Here is a 21190-nt window from a genome sequence, read left to right as displayed (position 1 = left end):
GTTGACCAAGACGGCGACCGTGCTGACGGGAAAACTGGCCCGGCGCACGGCCGCGGCGGAACAGAGGGTGAACAAAGGGGTGAACAAAGGGGTGCTCAAAGATCTCCTGTCGTATGCCAGCACCGTTGTGGCGCGGGTCTGCACCTGCATTGAGACGCCCAAGACGGTTGTTGTTTCCACGACGCCGAGGGCGGTGGCGACGGCGAGGGCAACGGCGACGGCTCTCAGGACCGTCACAACGAGCGTGTGAGTACCAGAGTAGAGTATCAAGACTGCTGGCTGCTCACGCACCACTAACCCACGCGGGCAGGACCACGACGCCCACGGCCACGTCGACGGTTGTCTCGACCGTCCTTACCACGGTCGAGACGACCGTCACCACCATCGACCAGACGACCAGCACCGAGCCGAGCACCACCACGCTCGTTTCGACCACCACCGTCTCGTCCCCTTATCGGTATCCCACATGCACCACCCCCGACACGAATATAGCAGGTGAAGGAGGCTGCTCCGCCAACTGCTATTGCGACTCGACCACCACCAGTGGAACAAATGTCTGTGACAGCGATGGTTGCGGCCCTTCCTGCAGCACAAATGCCGATTGCCCCGTCGGCTGGGCCTGCACCAACAACAACTACCCCTTCACTAGCTGCGGAGGCCGCGCCGTAAGTCTTTGCTTGTCCCGCTATTCTTCTCTACCCCATCCTGCAACCACCAGCACTAACCCCGAGTCCTCTTCTCTTCTCCTCTGTTCCAGTGCGTCAACACCATGGGGTGCTCGTCCTCTGCCGGCACCGTCTCCAGGCTGCGCAGAACGCCCCTCGGCCTGCCCGACCAGTTCCTTGCCGCCCCGCAGCCGCCGCACAAGAAGAGATATGGCCCAGTCCCAGGCACAAAGTCGCCAAACCTTGGCCGCCTGCGCAGGGTCCCTCCTTCTCGAGGAAATCGACGACTTGGTCCCCCTCAAAAGCCGTTGTAGGCAGGTAGAGGAGGTGTTGCTTCTTCTGCCCATCACACAACCTGTCAGATCGACTTGCAAAACACGCGTAGCCATTCTCTTTCCAAACCAGTATGTAGCAGCAAACTCGTTCGTGTGCACAACGATCCAAGCATGACGCCGCATCTCTGTAATCATGTCCGTAAGCACCCTTGTCCCAGTAAAAAGGGTGTCCGACCGTTTCTCGTTGAAGGCTAGGGATGCCATCATTTCGGCCTGTGCAGCTGACATCGGTTACGCTGTTGCTCACAGTCTTGCCGAGGCCGGGGCCAGCGTGGCCACTTGGTTCCAGAGCAACAAGTCCGCGCCAGAAAAGGCTCGGGCCATCGAGTCGAGTCAGGGTACGAGATCAGAATTGTGCCTATTTGACAACTTCCACCAAAACTCCCAGTGTCCGGGCCGGGGTCGTTGATGTGGCTGACAAAGGAAGATGGATCCCTCTATATGCTACACATGTATCCTAGCTTGTGCAGTATGTTCCCCTTCGCGGCAGACCTATGGACTCCGGGCACTACATGCTTAGTGAACTCATTGCTACGTAATTGCCACTGCAAAGCACAAAGCGGCACCGCACCGACATCCCTGGCTTCCCCACCGAATGCCACGACTGATCGGGATGGCCCTAAGCGACTCCAGTGTAACCCCCAGAGTCCATCGTGCGGGGAAGAAAAACGCCTGGTTCTCGCTGCGTCTTTATCCCGAGGGTTCCACTGCCGATCGTTAACCCACCCTCGCCCACATTCCCGCAATCATAACTGACCATTCCACCAACCATTGCTTAGAAAGAGCAGGAGTACTTCTGCAAGCCGAGGGTCAGCGCACTCAGGTCAGCCGAGGCCAATCACGTTCAGGGTTCGGGTTAAGCTTATTTAGCCAAATCGGCATGTTGTGCTGTCCTGCACTTTTGCACTTCTTGCAGCTCGGCCGCGTAGAATCAACTGATCGGGATGTTGTCCTCGAAATATTTGCTTGTCCTTGTCGTGCAGGTGAGTTGTGCCATCGCTGCACCAGCACAGTTGCCTCCAGATGGGACATCAAGATTCAGCTGGGACGAGATAGAGCACGTGTAAGCCGCCCAGACAGTACAATATGAAAACAACCAGCTGAAAATCAAGCCTCTTGACCCAGAATCGCCTTTGGCGACTCGTACACATACATCCAAGGCACTGCCGGCCGGCAAAACTATAGCTTCATAGGCGACTATCTGCCCGGAAACTTCACCTTTAACCCCGAGAAGCTCCTAAATGACAAGATTGTCGCCAACTACTCGGGCACATCAGCCGGCGGACCCAACTGGATCGAGTTCCTGACCAACGGCGGCGTCGAGCCGGGCACATACACCCCTTCCTCATGCCGCGCCAGCACCAGCACCAGCAGGATCCCTGGCCACCGTTCCTCGAACCAGAATGGCAGACAGCCGCGGGAGCTGTGGGACTTTGCCTTTGCCGGGGCAAACTATGCGGAGGAGTTCCTCCCCTTGCATCACGACTACACGGTGCCCATGGTGAACCAGACGCGGCAATATCTGTCGTACGCGCACCCCGTCCTGAGCCCGCGGTTCCGCAAGGACAAAAAAGATGTTCTAGTCGCAGTGTGGATCGGGATCAACGACATCAACGACATCAAGCTGCCAACCGCGGATACCACTCCCACTCCCACTGCTGCTGCTGGTAGCACCACGCTCAGTAGGGGCGGGGACCTCGCATATCTCGCTGAGAAATACGATGCCATCAACGCCGCGTTGTTCGAGCAGAGTATCACCCCACTGTACAAGGAGGCCGGGTTCACCAACTTCCTGTTCATCAATCTACCGCCGTACGACCGGACGCCGGGGAATGTGCTAGCCTTGAATCCGTATCCGAGTAAGGCAATGGTCGACTTGTGGAATCGGAGCCTGGAAAAGCACATGACTGCATTCCAGCAGCGCATCAACGGCCCACAGCACGGCGATACAAACATACCCAGCAGAAGCAGCAGCAGCAGCAGCAGCAGCAGCAGCCCGCCACCAGGACCGGCAACACGCAGCCGACGCGCAGTGTCGACGCTGCTGTACGACGCAAATACCCTGCTCAACGCGATCCTGGACAACCCGCTCAAGCACGGGTTCTGGAACACCCTGACGACCTGCCCGGACGCCAAGAACCCGGAAGTCGTGGCCCACCCGTGGAAGTTTGGCTGCCTGCCCGTGGAGCGGTACTTCTGGTTCGACGCCGGGCACATGTAGGTCCCTCCTCCTCTTACTCCTCCTCCTCCTCCTAATGCGCGTCTGTTCCCCGCCACCATCCAAAGCATCGTTGCGGGTAAGGACGAGACAACGATGTTTGGTTTATTATTCTTGACATCTTGACATGCTCATGCTGATAAGATCTGGATCCATAGCACGAGCCGTGTACACAAATTGCTGGCAGAGGATCTCGCAAAGTTTCTCACAAAGTCGGGATAGCGTAAAAAAGCCGACCATACAAGGCACAGCATTGGCACAAGCTTCTGGAGGGGGAAACACTAGTGGGTATCAACTCAACCATACATGCCTCGCATTATCATGGGCCAGGCAGGCGAGCGGGACAAATTCCCAGGCTCGCTAGCGTAGAGCAGTCAGCACATGCTTCTTGCTCGTCGAGTACAAGTCACGCCCCGGAGAGGATGGCATGGTTCATGTGTGGTCGTGGTTCCATAAATGGATGAAGCCGCCGTTCTATGGATTTTGAAATATCGAGAGCCCCGCTACCCAGGACCAAATTATTATAGTTCGCTCAATCTATCAGAACCTTTCTCTGTGTAAATTACTCCTCTTCAGCCCACAGCCTCATCGGGCTTGCCGCAGGACTCGTCTTGATCTTGGGCCTGCTCCTAAACACGGCCTCGTAATCCGGAGCACCGCTGTCCACCTGCAGCAGGAGCTCGTCCACGACCGAGGTGTCTCCCACACCGTTGTTTTCCTCTTCGTCCAGGCGCGGGAAGTAGCTGCCGTCCCTGCGTGGCGCCACTTTGCTCCTGCGCTGCGAGCGCCTCCGCTCGAGCTGCGCCTTCTGCCGCGCGGCCTCGAAACCTGCCATGGATCGCCGGGTACGCGCGATCAGATCCTCGTGCGGGTTGCTCTGGTATGCCCCAACATCATCTTCTACGGGGTCGGCGGACTCTTCAACGATCGTGGGGTAGTCTGCTTTCGTGGGCGACAGACGGCTGCTGTCGACCTTGTCTGCTTCGAAGGGCTGTGTGCGGGTCATAGACAGGCGCGTGCGCTCGGCGAGGGACAGTGTATGTCGAGACTTCTTCAGCGGGGAGGGAGATGCGTTGGACATGTACGCAAGGATCTCGTCGGCCGCTGCCTGAGTAGGCGAGGCCGGAGGAGGGGGCGAAGGAGGCACGGGAAGCTCGGGCTCAGGGCGATATAGATCTCCGCGCACAGGACTGTGAACTTGGTCGTAGGAATCAGGGTGGGCATACCGCTGAAGCGGTGTCGGCGTCTCCTGAGCGAAGTCCGTTTCCTGATGAATGACGTCAAACGCCTCTGGCTCGGGAGGGGAAAATTCAGCTTCATATTCCTGTACACTCGCTTTCCTGGGCCTCCCAAGTCGGTAACTGTTTTGCCGAGCAGGAATGGACCTGACCGACAGCCTCCGTTGCGGCGAGATTTCTCGCTTATCTGTTTGCGTAGGCTGTTGTGTCATGTGCTGCTCGCTCGCCACGTTGTGTTTGGGAGCCGGCCTCTCAGGCTCGTCTTCCCACTCACTAAGATCCGAAACTTGCTCAGGCACAACTGGCTCTGGGGCTAGAGCAGTGGCGCCCAGCCGGGCAGCTGTGGAACCAAACATCTTTGCAAAGTTCGGAATCTTTGCTTGCCCAACATTGCCCAGCTCATGATCCATGTCCAGCATGATTTGCTCGTACTCAGCAGGCATCTCGTTGCCTGCCTCGCGAAGTTTATGCTTGGCCCCGTTGAGTTGCACGTGCTTGTGGGAGCGGAACTCGATGATACGTCGAGGACGGTCATCCCTCCGCTTTGGTGTGACAGGGGCCGCCTTTTGTGCGCCGAACATTTTGTGGTGGAATGTCTCCCATTTCTCCAGCCTGCTTCTGTGCAGGTGCACTCTCGAGTCGAGGTTCCCCAGCAGATCGCTGCCTTGCTCCTCAAGGTCGGACAAGCGTCCTTCCTGCACGCCTGTCCAGACTTGGTCAAAGGGCGCATCGAGCAGAGTACTCGGGCGCACATCAGCACCGCCATAGAGTAAGGCGTCCACCCACGACTCGTTGCCAGTCCAGTTCGCCCTGAGAATGTCCCGCGCCTGTTCTCGAGTCTCGTCGTCGAGCTGCACAGTGTCGTCCTTGAATGCCGAGACCTTGACCTGCTCGCGCCTCCGCACGAGCCCGCGCTGCTTCAGCTCCAGCAGCTCCTCAAAGTCGCGATACCGCTCGCGCATCTCGTTCTTGCGTGCCAGCGCGCCGGCCAGCACCGCCTTGTGTGCTAGGAGCAGACCGTTGAGTTCCGTCCGCTCGCCCGCGTACCCCCTGTTCTCGACCGCGAGCTTCTCGGCGACCGGCGCGTGGTACTCGGGCCCGCTGTTGAGGCCGCGCTCGGCGACGAGCTTCTTGAGCACGGCCGAGGAGAATGCCGCGAGTACTTCTTCGAGCCGCTCCCCTTTGCACTCGTCGAGCATTGTCTTGCGGATGATGGCGTCGCGGCCGAGGGAGCCATTGCGCTTGAGCTGCTCGAGGGATCGGGTCAGGGCGGCGCGGAGGTTGACAGACTGGACTTGGTCGAGCGGCGGGAAGAAAGGGCGGAGTTTCTAGTTGACAAGAACACAAAGTTAGTTGGAGGGCCTGAACGGAGAGGATGAGCGGTGTACGCACATTGTGTGTCTCGCTGGGGTCCCAGAGCACGAAGAGCTGGTACAGAGTCCACTCGACGGCCTGGATGCGTTTCTTCTGACCTCCGGCGGCATCGCGCGTGGAGAAGGTTGCAGCCGTGATGTCTGGCCAGTCCGCTTCGAGGTCGAGGTCGAGTAGGCGCAGATTCGTCAGGAAAAGGGCGAGGTTCGACGTAGAGCTTGGGATCGCGGCGGCATTGCTCTGGCCGCCCGATTGGCCTGTACCAGCGGTTCCGGCTGCTGGAGCATGACTGTTGAGAGGACTTGGCGGTGGTGGTTGCTGCTGGCTCAATGGAGCGGTCAAAGGGTGTTTGCCTTGGAGGCGCAGCGAGCGCGTGCGGGAGAGCGAGGGATTGGAGCTGGCAGCGAAAAGGGACATGACGACATCTTTGAATTGGGTTTAGGCGTTGGGTGGCAGCAGGAACGCTGCTTGTTGGACAAGAAAATCGTCAAGTGTCACTGCAACTACCTTAAAGGCAAGGATAGCGTCACTGTTGTTGTTTACTTGGTAGCGCGGAAGCGGTGGGCAACGGGCCCCAGAGAAGGCTTGGATTATGTCAGCACAGTGCGCCACAGTCAGGGTCTCACATGGCTAGCGTACGGTGGACCCTTGCTGCAGGTTGCTGACTGGCACAGTCTCAACTATTGGCATTCGCCACGTGCGAGCCGTCTCCAATTATTATTAATTACGCGAGTCATTCATCAATGTCGCAAACTATTATCTTTCTGCTGTTTCGGTATGGCCTGGTGGCTACCTTGCCCAGACCTGACGACTCGCAGCACGGCGCCACCATTCTTAGTACACGTCGGGCGCACCAAAGCTGACGGTAGAGCCGTGCAGCCGGAGCGCCAGGTTGTGCCTAGGCATGTTGGGCCAGAAGTTGGGGTAATACTCGTCGCCCACGGCATTCTTTCCGGTGCTCCCAATCTGGTCTCCCTGGGGGCCCTGGTACACGTCCAGGGAACCCACCGACGCCCACGCGCCCGAGACTCCAAACTGCGTGTTGGCGTTGCGGCTAGTTCCCACCAGCTCGCCGTACTTGCCATTTCCCTGCGGCAGGGGAGGCGACGAGAGCTTCAGCACGTCCAGGCCAATTCCATCGAGGTAGGTGGTGATGGCGGTACTCAAGGGAACCCTGACGAGGCCGACGATGGGCGGGAGCGTGAATGTGCCCTGGAAGAACGGAAGTTCCGAAGGGCCCGCCTCCTCGTTGAGCAGCGAGGTCGTGTCGTGCGGGTAGATCTTGACCGACTCAGTGCCATCTGCATGCGAGCTCCAGTCAAAGCGCGCAATGTGTTTGGGGATGTTCCAGTCTGGAGACACGGTGTCAGCATGAACCCCAGAGACATACTTGCGAGGACGAGTGGCAACTTACTCCTGCGGCCGTTCCAGGTCGTGTACTTGTGCGAGACGTAGATTCTGCTGATGCGGAACTTGCGGAGCCCGGTGTCGCCCGGGTTCGAGTAGAGGCCGGGGATGATGATGAACTCGTCGTAGGGGCCGACTGGGCTGTCCTTGTACCGGATAATCATCATGAGACCGATTCCGGCCAGGCAGGAGCCGCTGGTGGCATAGGTCGAGTTGCGTTCCAGTGGCGAGTAGGCCTTGACGGGCAAGTCGTTGGAGAGGCCGAGCATGGGGATGACATAGGCGACCTCGGCCTCGAGGTTCCATGGCGGAGGGGCCTCGACGAAAGGCTCGGTCGACTCATTGGTACAGTTGTTGCAGACACGGGTCATGGTGTCGGCAGCGGTTGTCGAGCTGACCCAGAGGGCCAGACTGGCGAGAGCCACGATGATAACCCTCATGGTAGACGATGGATTTCCAAGAAGTACAGGACAGAAATCGTTGGCCAAACTCTCACAAAAGCGCAGCTGGCACCAGCGGCATCGCGAAAGGCTGGTTGATATATATGTATGGGAGGTGCCGAGGCGGAAGGCGAGCCGCGCTTGGGCCACAGGGAGCGCCGCACACGGCAGACATCGCATTCTAGCGGCGATTCGTATGCCTGATCGAGATTGGTCGCGATTAGTGACACGCCGATCTTGTCTGGGTTTTCGGCCATGGCGTGGTGTCCGAGCGTTTTTTCGCCGATGGCGAGCAGGCCACCCCAGCGGCACGGCACTGAGTCGTCAGCCCGTCAGCCAACAATTTACCCCGTGGGCCGTGACAGCTGGAGACCCGCCTGCCGATCGCTATTATGGCGTACAGGGTCTTTATCTCAGGTTACTAAAAGGGATCCAATGCTCCGGACTTCGCCGCCGACTAGCGGAATGAATGGGGACAGCATAGCACGCGGCACCTGGCTTTTGTGTGGGGGGGCGCCGACTAGTCACTGCGCTGAGCGTCACCGCGTCCGTGCGAAATCGAGCGATGCCGAGGGCTAGCACACGTGAGAGACCTCGGCACTGGCGAGACTGGCGAGACTGGCGTCGAAAAAAGCAGCGTGAGAGGCGGGCCTGGCGTGTCTGCTAGAGACGGTCTCCATTTCGAAAGGCGGTTGATTGAAGGATAGCGTGGCCTGTTGTCCCCCCACCCATCCTTCCAGAATGGCATCTACGAGGGCAGAGGTCGAGGCTGCATGGGCTAGGATCTCCAGACAGAATCGCAGGGCTCTTGGAGGTGGATCTGGCTGTCAGACTGGATGATCCCTGGCACAACCCTTGAGGGCTGCCCAGATTGCTCCGGCTGTTCCCTGCAGCCTCACAGGGCAGGCTCACGGGGCAGCACACTGGCTCGTGCATCCCAGCTCGACGTAGTATTCGAGTGTCGTCGCACGTGGTTGGGGTCCGTGGATGGGGATGTCGTCGTTTTAGAGTTCCCAAGCTCCAGGCACAGCCAAAAGTAACAGGCAGGAACAACATCAGGCCAGGCCAGTCCAAGTTTGTGAGAAGCGAACAGAGAGCAAGCCTGGAAATGCGTGTGCCGGGTCCGTCTCCTTGGGCTGGCGGTAGTGGCGTGCAGTGGCTGGAGTGGCTTGCCGTGGCTGAGAGGTACGTACCCTTCCACACGGCCAAGGAAGGCGTGGCTCAGTTCAGCTCGGCCCCGAGTGGCCCAGCGGTGCCCGAGATGGAAGCCGCCCGCGGACGCGCGATGCTGGCAGAGCTGGTAGTCGTGACGTCTCGATCCTGCCGTCTCGACATTCCGCAGCCCTCATCCAGCTCCATATTAGCCTGCTCAGAGACATCCCGTGATCCTGCAGTGTTGGCCAGTCGAGTCGGCTCTAGCACTACCCGATACTCTTCCTTGGGGCACACCCTCTCTTCTCCACCTTCACCAACGCTCCAGCTAGTAGTGACAGGGGGTCCACGACCAACAACAACAGGCACGGCGAGGCAGCCAGCTCATAGAGGCTCCCTCAAGGCTACACGGCATGGATACGGACAACTCGGATGCCAGTAGCCCGCGGGCGTCCGGCCATCCTCCAGCAGGTGGCACCCGCCTCGCGGTACGTCCCGTCTGCCCGCCATCCCGCTCTCCCTGCTGGCTTACATGATTCTTCAGGCGTCAACTGCCTTGAAGTCAGAGCTGAACTAACTAAACCCTTGTTGCCCTTCGGCAGTGTGACTTGTGCCGGAACCGCAAGGTTGGCTGCGACCGCAAGAAGCCCTGCAGCAATTGCAAGCGAGCCGGCGCCGAGTGCATGACCACTCTCAAGCCTCGCACTTCTGTTCCTCGTCAGAGAGTCCGTGTTTCTACAGGCTAGTACGCCAGACCTCTCCTTTTGCGTTGCGTGTTTTTTTTTTTTTTTTTTTTTTTTTGGCGCTCGTGAGTGCTGAATAGAGCCGTTACAGCGACCAGAAAATCACCAACATCGAGGACAAGGTCGACGAGGCCATTGGCCTGCTTCGACAGCTTACTACCACCTCTCCCAAGCACAACCGTGTCTATCAGCAACAGCCATCGCCAGATTGCCAAACTTCAAGCTCATCGGCTGTGTCGACCAATCATGGTACCCCCGCAATAGTTGCCAGCCTCGGTTGCTCCAAGAGTAATGAGCCTGGTCTTCCGAACCGTGTTCCATACCAACCACCAGTGGAGGGCGACAGTTCCTTCGTGGCACAGACGGCATCCGCTAGTAGCATGATCGAGACATCCTTTGGAAACTCTACGCCTCGAGACGACCAACGAGGCGGCTCCGACCTCGACAGCGCCCTCAAGGCTTTGCGCGACATCATGAGAGCGCAAAAGGAGTACAACGCCGTGCACGACTCCTCGTGGTCATCGACTGAGCCCACAATTGCAGATGTGCCGGCAGGGACCTACGACCCGGCCGATCTGATTCCAGTTGATGTCGCCATGACGTCCGTGCGCCGGGCTCGAGGTACGCTTCACGGATCTTCCCCTTGTGAAATTCTGTCTCGCCATGGTCATCCATGCTGACTAGTAGGTCTAGAAGATCCACGATTGCACCAGGTGTGGTTCATTGGCTTCAACGTGCTCACCTTCGACCAATTCATGGAGCATCTCGTCCGAGTCTACTTTCCGGGCCCATATTCAGAGGCCGACTACATCATCGCGAATGGGGCTCTCGGAAGTGTATACAACGAACGGCTAATGTGCGAGGATGACCCTGAGACACGTGAAACACTCCGCGAGTACCGGCACGTCTGTGACCGGAATATGGAGAGGGCGCTCTCGAATTTGAAGGTGCAGATGCCAGCTAGCTTTGAAAACATCAAGGCGCTCACCTTTGGTGTAAGTAAGCCCTGTTAACTATGGATCACCAAAACGAAATCGCATTGACCATCAATGCCACCCCAGGCCATGCGCGCTCTATTTACGGCACGGCCAGCCATCCTGTGGACTTTCGCATCGCAGGCCCTCAACATGTGCCAAACGTTAGGCTACCACAAGAACCAAACACTCAAACTCGACACACCACTAATCCGCCTGCAAAAGACATGGATGTTCTGGACCATGTTCATGATGACGCAAGCCGTGTCACTGCGGCTTGGGCGCTCTTCTGTCATGCCCGACTACGACATCAGCGTTCCCATCCCCAAGCCTGACGAGGACACCTTCAACCGCTTCAGCAATGCCATCATTCGATGCATGCGCTTCTCTCGAGTCCAGGGAAAGGTATATGAGGCGTTGTACAGCTACACTGCCCTAAGCCAGCCTGCGCATGTCAGGGCGCAGCGAGCGGCCATGCTTGCAGATGACCTCAAAGCTGTTCATATGCAAGTGAAGCGCGACCAGATGGTGGTAAAGGAGAAGTGGGGTCACGCTCATGGCTTGCAAATTCAGATTGAAGCGTTCTCGAGTGAGCTCACTTACTACATTCTTCTGACGCTGATCCTCCGTGCCATCCCGGTCGCTCCAGGATCTGCCACAAGTCTGTCCCCAGAATGCCTGGCAGCCGCTCGTGCGACTTTTGAGAAGCACATGGAGTACATGCCGACGATGTCCAGGTTCTTCTCGGCAGACTTGTACTTCAAAGCGTGAGTCCTTGGATACCTGGCTCTCTCATGAGGCATCTCGTGCGCCCCACTGGCTAAAGTTTGGTACAGCATCCTTTTGTACATGCCTTTCACACCCTACATTGTGCTCTTTTGTCACGTCATCGAGACATTGGACACTTCGGACTTGGAGCGCCTTCGGCTGTTTAACGAATCGGTCGAGCCCTACGAACTCAAGGCAGACTCTTGTAAGAATCTCCGCCAACTCTTCCAGTCCTTGTTCCACGTAGCCAAGGTCTATGTCGAGTCTCGGGGTGAGCGCTCTTGTCCCTCTACCGAGACTGGCCAGAATCGGATGGCTGGGACCAGCCAGAATCTAGATTCAGCAGTAAAGACATCGTCCATCAATCACGAGACCACGTATAGCGGTGATGATAGTGTGCAGATGGACTCATATCTACGCCAGATGGGCATGCTGCCGCCACAGAACTGGAACCAGATTCCTGATTCCACGATGTCGCCGTACCAGACACCTGGTAACGGCACCACGGCAAGCAACGAGAATAAACATGAAGGTGCCGGCTTTAGTGGTAGCTATGTCCCCTTTGCTGAGGGCATGATGTTCGATCTCGATGCCATGGCGGAATCGGATGATTACTACACCATGAGCGTTGGTGGTGAAGGTCTTGCACAGCAAGCGGCCTACCTGGCGGATTGGTTCAATGGGAATCAACAAATGATGGCGATGATGGACGATAATGGCTTTTGAGTAGCGAGGTAAAAGTTGATCGCCATAAGAAGCAAGGGATGGCCCGCACGGTTGGAAAGACAACTATGCCACAAACAATTTCGTACCCACGGAAGAACAATGTCACATACAGGCTTGGAAGTACGATTAGAGAAAATTGTCTGGGAGAAACAAATCCACGCGGGTGACAGTATGGGAGGGCTTATAGAGTACTCAAACGACGATCCTGCATGCTGGTTTCAAGTCGCGAATGCCTAGAGTAATATGTCCACTGCCGTTCTGCCCTCAGATGTGTGCTGGCAAATTGCTCAAATCAGCACTCTTCAGCCTCTCCTTGGACACGTGCAGCTCACGCGGCAACCAATCCAAGACACGACCAGCAGGCCGTCCCGGTGCGGCAGCAAGTTCTTCCCCTTCACGGCCGCTCATCATGATGCCCAGTGCGACGCCAGCGAGCCAGCACCACACCATGCCTTCGCCGGCGCAACCCGCCACGATCCACTCCTGACGTGACAGCATCTCGCCCTGCCCGGAAGGATCCCCGACCCCGCCTGCCGGTGTCCTGCCCGTGACTGCCGTGTCCAGCTTCCCGACGAGTGGCAGCAGGTCTCCCGTGAAGCCCAGGATCCCGGACCACGCCTGTCTGAGCCCGCTGCCAATACCCCAGTTGGGCGAGAACACGGCGGGGAAGACGCCCGCGATGTGTGCCAGCGTGACCGCGTCCAGGGGCGCCCCGTCGTCCGCCACGGCCACCATGTCGATGCCCTTCTTGAGCGAGCGGTCGAACCCGCCGCCAATCATCAAGTCTCCCTGATGGTCCTGCTGGACTCCTCCTCCTCCGCCTCCTCCTCCTGCCTCTTCCCTGTCGTTGTCGCCGCCGCCGTCGCCGCCCCTGACATCTGGCGGTCTCTGCGTGACGTAGTCAAAGTTTTCGCCATACACGACGCTCCACGAGCGGTGCGCGCCGTGGTCCGCGGGAAACGCAAGCCCGGGCTTCTGCGCAGACATGTGTGCCCGGACGGGCGTGATCTTGCGGCGCAGGCCCGGCACGAGGTGCGAGGCGTGGCCGTTGGTGGCGTGGACCACGTTGCGCGCGTAGACCGTGCCGCGAGGGGTGTGCAGGGCATAAGGGTGCGTCTCGGGAGCAGGTCCGCCGCCCACGCCGTCGTTCACGGAGATGCTCTCCACGGGCGTGTGCGTCTCGATCGAGAGTCTGTCCGGGTGCGCGGCGAGCAGACGCTGCCAGATGGAGGTGACCATGCGGTATGGCCAGAGGGCGCCGGCCCGGTAGGAGATGGCCCCGTAGATGCTCGGGCCCGTGCCGAATTTCTTTGGGATAGCCACAGTAATCAGTATTCTCCTTGTGCAGTGCTTTGTCTGTATACCGCACGGGGTACATTGGTGCACAGTTTTTGCCATCGAGGGGATCTCACCTTCTGGGCCTCCTCTCGCTCCCACACCGTCATCTTCTCCTCGGGCAGTGCCGCCGCCGTCTCCGCCACATCCTTGGCCGCGGCCGCAAACGACTCCGCGTCGAGGAACAGGTCCACGGTCTCGACCTCTCGCGCTTCCGCCGCGTCGCCGATCTCGGTGTCCCTACACAGCGCGAGCAGGACATCGAGGTGCCGGCGCTGGAAGCGCGTCAGGACCGCGGCGCGCTCTTTGCCGACGTGCTTGGCCAGGCGCGTGTAGGCTGCCCAGGGGGCCGTCTTGATGTGGCCCCCGTTCCGGGCCGTTGCGCCGCTGCAGATGTCCCGGGCCTCGAGCACGGCGATACTGGGTCCAGCAGCCGACTCGCTGCCGGAGTGTGGCAGCAGGAGGAGCGAGTGTGCCACCGCGGCGCCGCTGATGCCGGACCCGATGATGGCGACGTCGACGTTGGTCGGCAGGCTTGAGGACTGCTGCTTCACCAGCTCGGGATGCGGCGGGTCTCTGGTCCAGTATGGCGTCGTGGGCTTGAGCACCGGCAGGCCTGGCGATATCCCCGCGCGCTCGAGAGCTTTGGAAAAGCTGAGCACGGGCTCGAGGAGCATGCGCAGGGCCGAGGCGGCGCCGGCCAGCGTGGAGAGAACGACGCCCATGGGATGTTGTCAGGCCACGGTTTATTGGGTTGTAAACAATGGGGTAGAGGTAATACTATGATGGCGGATCGATAATAGATAAGGCACTGTGGAATACAAAAATGCTCATCGACCGCATCGCCTTACATCCCTGCCTTGTTGTGGTGGGCCACTTTATCCCAATCGCCATGGAGCTTGTGGAGGGCCCCCTGCTAAACATTCGGACTGATTGCACACGATTGCACGCACCAGGAGCTCGATTCTCGAGCGAAAAACTTCCCAGGTGAGTTCGTGGACACCAGGGGTGCAATATTGAAGAATAATTCAAAGTACTTTTGTTGAGCGGTAAAGAAGCCTGCACACTCCAATTTTATTCAAAAATTGACTGCACCATGGGCTGTCTGGCTGGTAGTATTCTTGCCGTATGAGCTTTGCCGCTCCACGGTATCGTCAAACAGGGTGTCAAACGCGGACATGGCCATATCGTATTCAGCGCTGCTCTCGAGAGCGGCAATGTTGAGTTGTAGGGCGTCCTCGTGGCTGGCCACATCGATAAAGTCCGGCTCGGCCCTTGCGGCGGCGGCTCGGGTCGTGGACGGAAACGGCATGTGCGATGCCGGGGCTAATACTGACGCCGAGAGAGTGTCCGACTGAGATCCGGCACCAGGTAGCGAGTTGCTCGCCTCGGCGCTCCAGAGACCGCAATCGCGTGCGGCCTCTTCGTTGTGTTGCAGTAGAGACAGATGCTGGTCAAAGCCGAATATCTGCTCTGGGGGCTCTTCGATCTGGTCGACGGTGTTGGAACCCCGTTCTGAGGTCAAATCGGGCAATGATGTCTGTGAGCGGATTGCACCCGTTGTTGACGCCTGGTCGTGGCTCGCACTGTCGGTGACATTTCCTGTCAGCACTTGGGCCCTTGTGGCAAGTCGGTTGGTAAACATGTGCATTGCTCTTCTCCCGCAGTCCACAAACAGTGTGGACAGGAGCCGTTCTTCGGCGGGAAAGTTGTACGGCATGTCTGCCGTGGCGAGCTGGTCCGCAATGATGCTGCGCCCGTTCTCCTCCCAGAATCGCCGAACCATGTCTACCACTTCCTCCACTGCGGCGCTGACATATGGCGACTGTGGGCGCGAGGCTCCAGGGAAGATGATGTCCCAGACCGAGAACCACTGTTCGGTGCCAGAAAGCATCTTGCTGACCCTCGACGCAAACTTTTCCCGATGGTCTCTGGTTATGCCAGGGGGGCGGACGAAGGTGTCCGGCCTCGTGCATGAACGTTGCAAGAGGTGCGACTCTTGCTGGTGCTGTGTCTCGAAGGTCTGGCCACAGGTGATGCAGAACAGGGGCTGCTGGTGGCGGCGCACAAGGTGCTGCTTGACATCGCGGACGCGGCGCAGGGTGAGATTGAGGCATTTGTGATGCGCGGCGAAGTCGAACTTGTAGAACGGGCACGCGAAGCAAGGGCCCTCGTCACCAGGGTTTTCTCCTTTGGCACGTTTCGAACCTCTATCCTCGTTGTGGTCGTCTTCGTCTCCGGAATCTCTGCTTTCGCCAGCGGACCTCTTTCTGCGTACACCTTTTTGGGAGCCGCGACTCTTTGGGGCGTCGGAGTTCTGCACACTGTTCGAGGATCCCGCCTGTGAGCCATTTGCAGTCTCGCTGTTGCTTGGCTCTTTCTGATGGCTCTGGCAGCTCCATGGCGCAAAGCGATGGAGTGCACTCCGCAGTATCGCTGCGGCTTGTCGCGGATACTCGGGGAAGTCTTGCAGACACCCCGGGTCATATATGGCCCAGAACTCCTCTTCGGCACTGTCCTCGGCGCTGGTCGACCAGTCGTGGTCTGAAGTTGTTCGCGTGGCCTCAGAGTCGATGGACAGGGTTTTTGGATATGGCGAAGGGGCGGCCGAGGGCGAATGTCTGACCACCGAACTTTTCGTGCTTTGTTCCGGGGAGGTGCGGCCATCGCCATCAAGGCTGCACGCAATCTCCCATGATTGTGGCGGATCCCAATCCTCTTGTATCGGTCCTATCAACGCCCGTCGAGGCTCAGCTCGAATACTGACACCAGTCTCGTGACCGCCGCAGCTGGGCGTTCCGGTTTGTGGCTTGCTCCGGCCTGAATGAACGAACAATGGGCAAACCGTCAATTCGCAAGGAGGCGACGCAGGTTCCGGGGTGGCTTGCTGCACGTCCTCGTCTCCCAAGAGCTCCTGATTTTCTTTGGCTGTGGCTTTTGTCGTATCAGGCAGCGGCCACGGTAATGTAAACGGGTCGCCCCATGAATTTATTGGCTCAAATCCCAATTCCTGGAAGTGATCAAGACCAAGCCATGGCTCGATGAATCCGTGGTGTTCGTGGAGTGAACATGTATCCACATTTTCATTCATTGTCTCGCTCTGATCCGAACTTCCACCTGAAGAATATGTCAACGCGGAATCGCTCTGCTTCGACATGCTGCTCACCGAATCTGCTGTGAACATCAGCGGATTCGGAAGGAACGATCCAGCATTGGTCCAGAGTTCTGTGCCGCTTCCGAAGTTGACAAGATTGTGCACGGCGTATTCGATTGTGGGCACCACGTTGCCACCAGAGGAGCAAGAGGTCTCCAGGGCTTGCCTGGGCTTATTATTGGTGGAGGCCAAATCCTGAGCTGCGCCATTATGAACAGCAGGATGGTCCTTGATTGGTGCTCGTTGTCGTTCACGTCGAAGGTTGTAGCGCGAATGCCTAATCTGCTGGGCCCTCGACGGCATTGGATACGACGACGGGTTGCGAAGGAATTGTTTCAAGGCGCGTAGAAGAGTCGTAATTGGGCTGAGGTCCGGGCTATCTCTGGCCTGGTGCTAGCGTTGTCGTCGATCCGGGCTCAAGCAAACAAAACGTCGTGCTAGCGTTTGGTAAGCCTTGTGGCGCACGCGGACATTTGGAACAGGTAAGAGACGGAAATGGGTGGGGATGGCACGGCGCTTCCAAAGCGCAACTGATGAGCGTGCGAGATGGCGATAATTCGTTATCAGCAGTGCATTGGACGTTGTGGTTTGCTCAAAGTCAAAAATGAGGACGAGAGGTCAAGGACACTGCTGTGCCTGCCCAGTTGCAGTTTCGACAAAACTCAGCCGCAAGCCATTGGAGGCCCCCCTTCCATTCCCCTGGGGTAGCGACACGTCGATAGAGCACATGTGTGCCTTGCGCACGGCTACAGTACCCTTTGCCTCAACAGGCCTCACCAATCGAATTCGTCCAAGGGAGACAATGCCCACGCCCACCCATGCTGACCGACGACCTCTCACTCCAACAGCATCGCTAACCTCCTCGTCATGGCGCCACCGGACCTGCTTACTGCCACAGCGCATCAGCTTGAGCGTGCTCTAGCCGAGGGCAAAGCGTCAAGCACGCAGCTAGTCACGGCGTACCTCGGACGCATCGCCAAGTACAATCCATTCCTAAATGCAATCATCTCCACTGCTCCCACGAGCTCGCTATTGTCCATCGCTCGCCATCTTGACCAGGAGAGAGCAGATGGGCATGTTCGAGGCCCGCTTCACGGGATTCCGATCCTTCTCAAGGTGACCGACCCATCTCATCCCAGTGGTGTCACCTGACGTGTATGGTCACTGAGCATGATTCAAACAGGACAACATCGCCACGCGTCATGCGTTGGGAATGGAAACCACTGCTGGCACATTTGCGCTTGTCGGGTCAGTGGTTAAGCAGAATGCCCCGCTCGTTACTCAAGTAGGGGCTTTCCGACAATCCGCAGCATGTCCTAATGGCTGCTGACGAAAGGCGCCCATTGCGCACATTTTTCTAGCTCGAGGAAGCTGGCCTCATCATACTTGGCAAAGCCAACCTCAGTGTGAGTCTAGTGCTGCGAGCAGAGACTTGTGACTGTACTGACACCACTCCCTCACTCCACAAGAACTCAGCAATTACCGGTCAGCATAACTAACCCTCCTCCCTAGCCCGGACCCTATCCACATATCCAACTCACTGCTCACTCACGTCAGTGGCTTTTGGATGCCATGTGGGTGGTCGGCTGTAGGTGGCTTGACTCAGTCGCCGTACGTCGTTGGCGGCAAGCAGTGGGACGATGGATTTGGTGGACACAGTGTAAGTGCTTGGGATACTGCCTCGCGAGTCGAACCTGTGGATACAATCACTCACCAACGCCTTTCAGAGCTGTGGCGGCTCATCTTCAGGGTCATGTGTTGCAGTTGCAGCTGGCCTAGCCCCCCTCTCCATCGGCACCGAGACCAACGGCTCGTTACTGATGCCAGCCACTCGCAACGACGTCTATACAATCAAGCCAACCCTTGGACTCATTGACGCCAGCGGAATCGTGCCCATCTGTCGCGAATTCGACTCTGCTGGCCCGATTGCTCATTGCGCCACAGACATCGCTTACCTCATGGACATCCTAGTAAATCCCGAGCTATCTGCGCATGTGCCTCCAGGTGGATACCAGAGCCAGCTCACTGGCTCCCTCGAGGGACTCCGGATTGGTGTCCTTGACCCGAGAGAATGGCATTTACCAACCGTGGTGGCCAAGCCCAGTGACGAGTTCGACAAATAGCAGGTTCGGTCTTGGGCCGCCAGATACCGCGAAAAGTTCACGTCTGTGTGCTGACTCCATTCTAGGAATCTGACATCCTTGAAGCATATGGCAAATTGACCATAGCCGTTGCTGAGGTCCGCAGAGTTCAACTTCCGTCTTTGGATGGCTTGGAAGTTGACGGCATGAGCCACATTGCTCGAGTCATGAGTGCGTTTTCTTTGTCACACCCGAAAATGGCAAAGTTGCGGGGCAATGCGTTAACACTCCGTCTCGCAGATTCCGGGTTCAAGACTGACGTCGAAGGCTACCTTGCGGGTCCACAAAGCTCCACAGTGAGGACGCTTGACGACTTGATGCAGTTCATGACCGACCATGCGGACCAAGAGTTTCCACCTGGTAAGTCGACTTTCGACCGACCGGTGAGACACATGGTCCGAATTGAGCTTTGACACTTTCGCAGAGTCGCCAAACATGGCGCGTCCCGAGGGAGCGGCGAAATTTGTCATCTCTGCCGAAGACCGCCGGAATGCCATTGCCGAGATCAACCAATTTGGGTGAGAGGCCATTGACGAATGCTTGCAAAAGCACAACGTAGATGTCATTCTTGGACCAGCGGACAGCGAGCTTGACGACTACTATTGTGTTGCAGGTATGTTGGTTCTGTCGTCGCCTCAGACTCCGAGTGCCTCATTTACGCTTGAGACAGCCCTCACACCTATCCTGACACCCTTGCAGGCTACCCGATGGCACATCTCCCGCTTTCGTCTTCCAAGCACAGTCTCCGTCCTTTCGGAATGTGTGCCATGGCTTCGGAATGCCAAGAAGGTCTTCTTGTGCGGGTGACGAGTGGATGGGAGAAGACTGTGCAAACAAGTAGACAGCTACCAAAGTTTCTGGAGGAAGGCGCTACCTCGCCAACCCCGCACCCAAAGCAGGTTGGCGACCGATCGGCTGCAATCACAGCCACAGCAACTTCATCGGATGGTGCAGACTAGATCAGAGGATATTGAAATGTGAAACCAGCTGCGCTGAGACTCTTCGCAGCGACAACGCCATTCTCTTCTGAGTTGTAGAAGGCTGTGCTTAGGCGCCGATCAGGTTTAATAGACTTGTGAGTCTGTAGTATAACTTGTTCACAACAGAACAGGATTGTTTTCCGTGTCAGCTGTAAGATGCTGGCGCACTCATAGGCACTTGAGAACGACAGGGACCTGTGTGCAGGGCTTCCCTCAGCCATGGCCAGGCGCGACTGCCACAGATGTTTGGGCCTTTGTTTCCCTGCTTCGGCCAGTGGAAGACGCCCGGTAGGAGTTTTAGCGCCTACAAGCCCACGATCTAAATTTAACGTCAAAGGTCCCATCGCACGAACGCAGGGACCGAGCAGAGCTGCCATTCCAGCGGTGCCCGTCAGCCCTACGGCAACGGGGAAAAGAGGCAATAGGCTGTAGTGCTGTTCCTGCGTCGTATCCGCAAAGCTTATGGGTCTGAAAGAAGCAAGACTGCCACTTGAAGCAGGTCGACCGATCGCCTACGGACGAGAAGTCCCGACTACCAGAAGGATGCCGGCTTGGCATGCAGGGTTCAATAATTACCCGCAGGCCCCGGCACATCTCAGTCAGGCAGGTAGGGCCGCCTATCCCAGGCTTTGAACACCGCGCCAAGCTGACAGTTGCAGCAACGGCAGACAATCCTCCATCTTACATATTGACTCCGGTGAAACCCGCATGGAACTTGCAGCATATCAGCTTAAGCCGGGTGTATATGGCAAACTTTCCCGCCCTGGTATGGTCCGGGGCGACATTCGCGTGAGCAACAACGTGCTTTCGACGTGCGTGCGCATACCATCCTTGATGGGCAATCTCGCGACTTTGGCCACGATCATTCTGCTGCCTTGCAACCGGGCTGGAAAAGCTACGCAGAAAGGTGTGGCAGACTGCAGTGGGTTTGGCATGGTAAAACTGTTGCTGATGGACCCCAAAAGTCTGCTGACCGCCAAGCCTCCGGAGACTTGCGGGCAGATCCGTGTTTGCCTGGCGTCTCGCAGCACGCTGTTCATCTACCGCGCGATCTGGCGCCCCTAACCAGACAACAGGGACATTTAAACAATGTTCAGGCCAGCTCCACCGCCAGGCAACACCAGGCTTAACGAGCACACGTGCATGGCTGCGACCTGCCTTTTCTGGCTTTATTGCTTGATGTGGCTAGCCTTCCCTGTCAATGAGCTGGTTCTAGGCCAGGAGTGCCTGCCAGGCAGGAGTTGGCATGAATACAGCGTATGGCGAGCGGCTCCAGATGAAATCAGCATCCTCATTGGTTCGAGTTTGCAAGCGTGTGTGTTTGGGGGCGAAGGATTAATGTGGAGGAGACAGAGAGGAGTAGTTGTACCCAATGCGCTCCAGCCATGCTAAACAATCCATGCCGACAGCCATGCGTGTAAGACGGTATGCGATCCTTCGCTGGCCGGACCTTGGGAAGATGCTCCGTCTTTTTCTGGTGAAAAGAGCCTAGTCAATATCGTCGGTTTTGCCAACTATAAAGACCTTATGGTTCAACTGCCCA

At 57.7% G+C, this 21190-nt stretch overlaps 7 protein-coding genes across 7 annotated transcripts; 3 read left to right on the top strand and 4 right to left on the bottom strand.

Annotated features, from left to right (window-relative positions):
- Positions 1-1780: 1780 nt before the first annotated feature.
- B0I36DRAFT_409993 (uncharacterized protein) lies at positions 1781-3221 on the top strand (the record flags this gene model as incomplete). Its single annotated transcript, XM_046161902.1, has 2 exons — positions 1781-2063; positions 2126-3221. The coding sequence occupies exons 1-2, from the start codon at positions 1945-1947 to the stop codon at positions 3219-3221; spliced, it is 1215 nt and encodes a 404-aa protein (XP_046013198.1). The 5' UTR covers positions 1781-1944.
- Positions 3222-3636: 415 nt separating this feature from the next.
- Positions 3637-6352, bottom strand: B0I36DRAFT_289615 (HAUS augmin-like complex subunit 6 N-terminus-domain-containing protein). Its single transcript, XM_046151681.1, has 2 exons — positions 5849-6352; positions 3637-5784 (listed from the first exon to the last, which is right to left on the bottom strand). Exons 1-2 carry the CDS (start codon positions 6242-6244, stop codon positions 3781-3783), a joined length of 2400 nt encoding a protein of 799 aa, XP_046013197.1. The 5' UTR covers positions 6245-6352; the 3' UTR covers positions 3637-3780.
- A 309-nt stretch (positions 6353-6661) lies between these two features.
- B0I36DRAFT_363198 (uncharacterized protein) lies at positions 6662-7674 on the bottom strand (the record flags this gene model as incomplete). The annotated part of the gene is made up of 2 exons (XM_046158768.1): positions 6662-7179; positions 7242-7674. The coding sequence occupies 2 exons, from the start codon at positions 7672-7674 to the stop codon at positions 6662-6664; spliced, it is 951 nt and encodes a 316-aa protein (XP_046013196.1).
- Positions 7675-9239: 1565 nt separating this feature from the next.
- On the top strand, positions 9240-12037 carry B0I36DRAFT_363197 (uncharacterized protein; the record flags this gene model as incomplete). Its single annotated transcript, XM_046158767.1, has 6 exons — positions 9240-9314; positions 9429-9571; positions 9661-10190; positions 10263-10564; positions 10631-11310; positions 11380-12037. 6 exons carry the CDS (start codon positions 9240-9242, stop codon positions 12035-12037), a joined length of 2388 nt encoding a protein of 795 aa, XP_046013195.1.
- Positions 12038-12301: 264 nt separating this feature from the next.
- Positions 12302-14097, bottom strand: B0I36DRAFT_363196 (FAD dependent oxidoreductase-domain-containing protein; the record flags this gene model as incomplete). The annotated part of the gene is made up of 2 exons (XM_046158766.1): positions 12302-13345; positions 13450-14097. 2 exons carry the CDS (start codon positions 14095-14097, stop codon positions 12302-12304), a joined length of 1692 nt encoding a protein of 563 aa, XP_046013194.1.
- A 353-nt stretch (positions 14098-14450) lies between these two features.
- Positions 14451-16529, bottom strand: B0I36DRAFT_363195 (uncharacterized protein; the record flags this gene model as incomplete). Its single annotated transcript, XM_046158765.1, has 2 exons — positions 14451-14958; positions 15049-16529. The coding sequence occupies 2 exons, from the start codon at positions 16527-16529 to the stop codon at positions 14451-14453; spliced, it is 1989 nt and encodes a 662-aa protein (XP_046013193.1).
- An 864-nt stretch (positions 16530-17393) lies between these two features.
- Positions 17394-20897, top strand: B0I36DRAFT_374393 (putative glutamyl-tRNA amidotransferase subunit A; the record flags this gene model as incomplete). Its single annotated transcript, XM_046160270.1, has 10 exons — positions 17394-17642; positions 17710-17839; positions 17888-17960; positions 18039-18186; positions 18254-18616; positions 18715-18838; positions 18908-19027; positions 19191-19280; positions 19367-19520; positions 20864-20897. The coding sequence occupies 10 exons, from the start codon at positions 17394-17396 to the stop codon at positions 20895-20897; spliced, it is 1485 nt and encodes a 494-aa protein (XP_046013192.1).
- Positions 20898-21190: the final 293 nt, after the last annotated feature.

Source organism: Microdochium trichocladiopsis (assembly GCF_020744255.1).
Source record: "Microdochium trichocladiopsis strain MPI-CAGE-CH-0230 chromosome Unknown B0I36scaffold_5, whole genome shotgun sequence".
Lineage (NCBI taxonomy): Eukaryota > Fungi > Ascomycota > Sordariomycetes > Xylariales > Microdochiaceae > Microdochium > Microdochium trichocladiopsis.
Note: the sequence above shows the minus strand (reverse complement) of the source record. Positions and strands in the feature narration are given on the sequence as shown.

Bases quoted from the DNA above. Each gene is read 5' to 3' on its own strand.
- B0I36DRAFT_289615 (XM_046151681.1), bottom strand. From the start codon at position 6,244: ATGTCCCTTTTCGCTGCCAGCTCCAATCCCTCGCTCTCCCGCACGCGC. The intron at 5,785-5,848 runs GTGCGTACACCG...CTTGTCAACTAG, and splicing joins ACCCCAGCGAGACACACAAT to AAACTCCGCCCTTTCTTCCC.